General features: G+C 31.1%; 1 protein-coding gene across 1 annotated transcript; it reads right to left on the bottom strand.

Annotated features, from left to right (window-relative positions):
* Nucleotides 1–953: 953 nt before the first annotated feature.
* On the bottom strand, nt 954–2137 carry LOC108342503 (calmodulin-binding protein 25). Its single transcript, XM_017580289.2, has one exon. It carries the CDS (start codon nt 2042–2044, stop codon nt 1379–1381), a length of 666 nt encoding a protein of 221 aa, XP_017435778.1. The 5' UTR covers nt 2045–2137; the 3' UTR covers nt 954–1378.
* Between the last annotated feature and the right edge of the window lie 2617 nt (nt 2138–4754).

Below are 4754 nucleotides of genomic sequence, written 5' to 3'. Positions count from 1 at the left end.
CTTTTAATAACTAGGTTTGGTGTTGTTGCATAATAGGTTTTAACACTTCTTTGTAGCTCTTTGTGATAAGTTTTTAAGAAGCATTCATATATTATTGTGCATGATCTTTCCTGCAAAGTATGTATATAACTTTGATTTTTCAACTTTAAGAACAATCTCAGGTTGCTTTGATTAAAATAGGATATAGACTTCACTAAAATTAAGACCGATACAAAAATTATTACATTTTTTGTTTATTTTTGTTGATTTTTTCCCTTTATTATGATACTCTTACTTGTTGCTCGAAATTATTAAAATATTTTTTTGAAATGTTATTTAGTAATTCAAGTAAAAATCAAATTAATAAATTTAAATTTCTAATAACTAAACTTTTCTTTACCATAGTAATTTTGAATTAGTTCATAATACACATTATTTTAATAATAAAAACAAACAAATTACACTCTATATGTATTATGTGAAAATGTAAAGCACGCGATAACTCCAAATGGCAGACGTACAACCCACGTAAAACACACTCACCACCAAGTACGCTCGTATCACAAACACAAATAACCAAGTCAACTTATGTAAACACAATTTTGTCAAAAGTTTAGCACTGCTTGCCATGCCAACTACGGCGACCCACTTAACCCTATTCAAGTTCTAACCTTTGAACTTTTTTATTTATTTTTTCATTTTCTAATACTCTCTATAATCACTGCTCATGTGAATACATATCTTCTAATTTAACTCAATTAAATATTTGAGGTTGTTTCGTATGCTGTTATAATGTAGTTTAATCTTGAATTCTTTAATTAAATTTTTCATTTTTCATCATTCAATATGTTTATTTTTTCGCTTGATAATTTCTACGAGATACATCGTTACCAAGTAAAGAAATAAAAGAAACAATGCCACAAATTAATCAAGTATAAAGACAAATAAAAGAAAGTAGTAGCACCATCCAAGGGTTATCTAGAAGAGAGTCCAATTCCACCAAAAAGTATGAAAGTAAAAAAGAAAAAAATAAATAACAGTAATAAGATAATAGTAATATTATCATAACAATAAAAGAAAGAAAAAAGCTAAATAAGAGTGTACTATATGATAATATTTTATATTTTACATTGGTGGGTCAACAATTCTGGCCAAGTTAGCACCTAACTGTCTGCTTTATGTCTCTTTCAAGCCTTAGCATGCGGATCAAAGAGAAAAACTGCTACCCGTGTTCCCACGGAACAAGAACTTGACCTCACAACTCAGAAGGGTGTGCTCAATTTCCTTCTTCTGTGTTCTTCTGTGGTGCATGTTTGGAAATCTTGAATATGTGATTTCAATTTCACTCCAAACTAAGGATCTGCATCTATCGAGTGAATCAAATACGCACTTAAATCAATCAAGAAGAACTGTTTGGGAAGAAGCGCCCCTGATCCAAATTCACCAGCCCGTCACGATTACTTGCTGGAGGACTCACTGGGTTGTTACTTAGCCTCTGAAAAAACATGTTGCTGTTGCTGTTGTGGTCTTCACCTTGTGAGCCACCATCACTGTACAGATTGTAGTGTTGGTTTTGGTGCTGAAACATGTTTTCTTGTTGTTGGTGATGTTGACCTTGTTGATGAAGATGGTGGTAGCTTAGAGGGGGTGATGATGACATAACAAGGGGTGTTGGGCTTAGAGAAGGGATAGGGCGTGAGGGGAACCCAAAGCCCAAGAGGTTCGGCAGCACCTGAGGTGCTGCTGATGGGCTTGGTGCAAAGGGTGCATTCGGGCCTCCCGTGAATTGTTGAACCATGGCTCGGAAATTTGTGGTGTCTGTATTGAGCAAGGTGGTCGGAGTTCGCCGTGAGGCCCGAGAGCGACGGCGCGTAGGTTTTCCCACGCGTCCTTCTGGACCTAAATGGGTTGAAGTTGATGGACTGGTATTTGAGAAGTCAGAACTTGTTGGAACGGTGGCTGGAGTGGTGGTGGTGGTGGTAACAGTGAAGTCAGGGATCGATGGTACGGGATGTTGATTGTAGAATTGAAGCCAATCATTTGGGCCAGACATGGTTTGGGTCATGGCCAATGAGCATAGAATATGATAGAAGGAGAAGACAGAAGCAAGAAGGAGAACAATACAGTATTGCTGTGGTTTTTGCTTTTAAGGTTTGGTGAGAGTAAGAAGGAAAAAAACTTGTGCATCAAGGTTGGTATTTATGGTGGATTATCTTCCTTTTTTTTTTGTCGGGGTTTTTCTTCTTTTTGTGGGGGTTTCTATTATTTGGTATTTTAGTCAAAAGTGTGAACGTAATGGAAGATCCTCATTCTGGATTTGGGGCAAACAGTAGGCTAGATTCGTAAGGCGGCAACACGTGACAATAGTTTGGACTTATAAAAATCTACTTTTGTTCTAATGTTACGTTTGTCATTCTGTTAAATAAAAAAATATTATGAATTTACTCAATTTTAATATGAGATTTCAGAAAAACACATGTTCTAAAATGGAAAATAAAATATATTTTTCATTTTAGTAAATTTTGTAAAATAGTAAAACAGTTAGTACAAATAATAATATATTTTATTTTCAATATGATAAAATCTTATAATTTAAATTTAAATTTTACTAATTTAAATTTTATATATTAAATTATTAAAAATTAAATATAAGTTGAATTATTAAATTGAATTAAATATAAAATATATACATATTTATTATATTAAATTGACTATTTAATCAATATTACATAAGTTATTAACAAAATTGTATTAGTTTTGTCTTCCTAAAGTTGAACATTTTTTTTTCAACTACAACAATAAAATTTACTATGTATTTAACCAAAATAAAAAAATAGGTTGGAATTAGTGTTAAAGGACAGACTGACTGGTTTCGCCAGTTTTACTCTTATTTTATAAAATTTGTTTTGTTTTTCTTAAATTATATATATATATATATATATATATATATATATATATATATATATATATATATATATATATATATATATATATATATATATATATATATATATATATATATATATATATATTAAAACTACACTACAACTAACACAAAAGAAAAGAAAATTAATGTATGTTATTTTAGGTTGGAAACATTAAATTAATATATTTTGTATTTGAACATACATCAATTAACATTTCTTGTATCTAATTGACATCAATTGTAAAGAGAATAAATGTCAATTTTTTGTGGGTTTTTTTTGTTTTTAATTCTTCGTCAATATTTTTCTTCATTGAAACCATATATAATATAAAAATACATAAAAACAAATTTCAGAATTTTAGTAATATGGGTATCGAAAATAAAAACGTAGAGTATAGAATTTTTTTTCTAAAATAGTAACAAAATAAAAACATAATTTAAATGATGGATTTTTTAAAATTCCAAAATCCTAAAATATTTGAACCCAAATGCAAAAACGCATAATAGAAGTTACCACAAAAAAATTGAGTCAAAAACAAATTTTAGCTATTTTTAGTGAATTTTACAAAATTAGGATTAACCGAAAAATGTAAAAATGCAACCTTTAAAGTCACAATAATGGCTAGTGAGTGAAATATCGTTGGCTACAAAAAATTAAAATTACCGACGCATAAATTTTTTTATTAATGACAAATATCTGTCAGTAATACAATCAATACGTTGTGTATTATCTATCGGTAAGTCCGTCAATAATGTCCAAGATAGGTTTGAATGCAATTGGTAACATTCCTTATCCATTATAATAAACATGCTAATAAAGCACTCAATGCATACAAAATTATTAGACAATGCAATCATGAAACATCTATATCATTGAAATAAATAGTTATTGTATTATTATATCATTTAAGAAATACATAAAACAACTAAGTTTTAAAATAAAAGGTTCCATAAATGTTTGTAAAAAGTTCATCAAGTCTTAATAATCGTTATAGTCATCTGAATCTTCTTGTTGAGGAGGTTGTTGTTGGGGAGCTGATTGTTGTTTGAGATATGGCTGCATTGGGGTGGGTTGCATTGATGGGTGTTGTTGTTGGGACGATGATGGGTTGGACTGATTCTATCCTTGTTGAGGCAACAATGTTATGAACATATTTTCAAGATTCTCAAATCTCTGTAGAAGTGCATCATAAGCCTATTCACGAGCTTTTAGTTTTTGTTTGAGGACGACATTGCTCTCGTCAAAAGTACTGGATGCAGATGGTTGATGCTTCAATATGCCTCTTCCAACACTATAATTGGTAGCAAGTTGTCATGTCCCATATAGTCGTCCTTTCTTCTTTCCACCAACGACATCAATCCAGCATTGTGTCCTATGATGTCATCATCATCGGCATTTACTTGTGATGTAGCATTAGGAGTAGATCTCATCTCTAATATGGCATGTGAGAGTTTAACAGAGAAATCTTCCTGTTAAATAATATACAAAGTGCCAGTAACATGAAGTTCAAAGTTTAAAAGAAAATGAATAGTACAAGATTGAATTTTGCTAAAAAGTTGGCTTACAATAGTCTTTCGAGACTTGTCATGAACGTATGCGCTATTGCTTTGGGCAGTAGCACATTTGTTGTGGTAGTCTGGCGAATTCCAATGTGCCAACAATGATTTCCATATGTGCTCCCCCACCCAGTAAGGGTGTTGTGCCTCTCTGAACATTTCTAATAGTCTGTGAGATGCTTTGCTATGGAAAATTTTCTTAATTTTAGCTTCATGTTCAACTCTCCATTGTACCTTTTGTTGTTACATTTGGAAATTTTAAAATAAAGGAGATCAATTTCATATTTCAAAT

This window comes from Vigna angularis, chromosome 6 (genome assembly GCF_016808095.1).
Source record: "Vigna angularis cultivar LongXiaoDou No.4 chromosome 6, ASM1680809v1, whole genome shotgun sequence".
Taxonomy (NCBI): Eukaryota; Viridiplantae; Streptophyta; class Magnoliopsida; order Fabales; family Fabaceae; genus Vigna; species Vigna angularis.
This window is presented reverse-complemented; position numbering and strand designations above follow the sequence as displayed.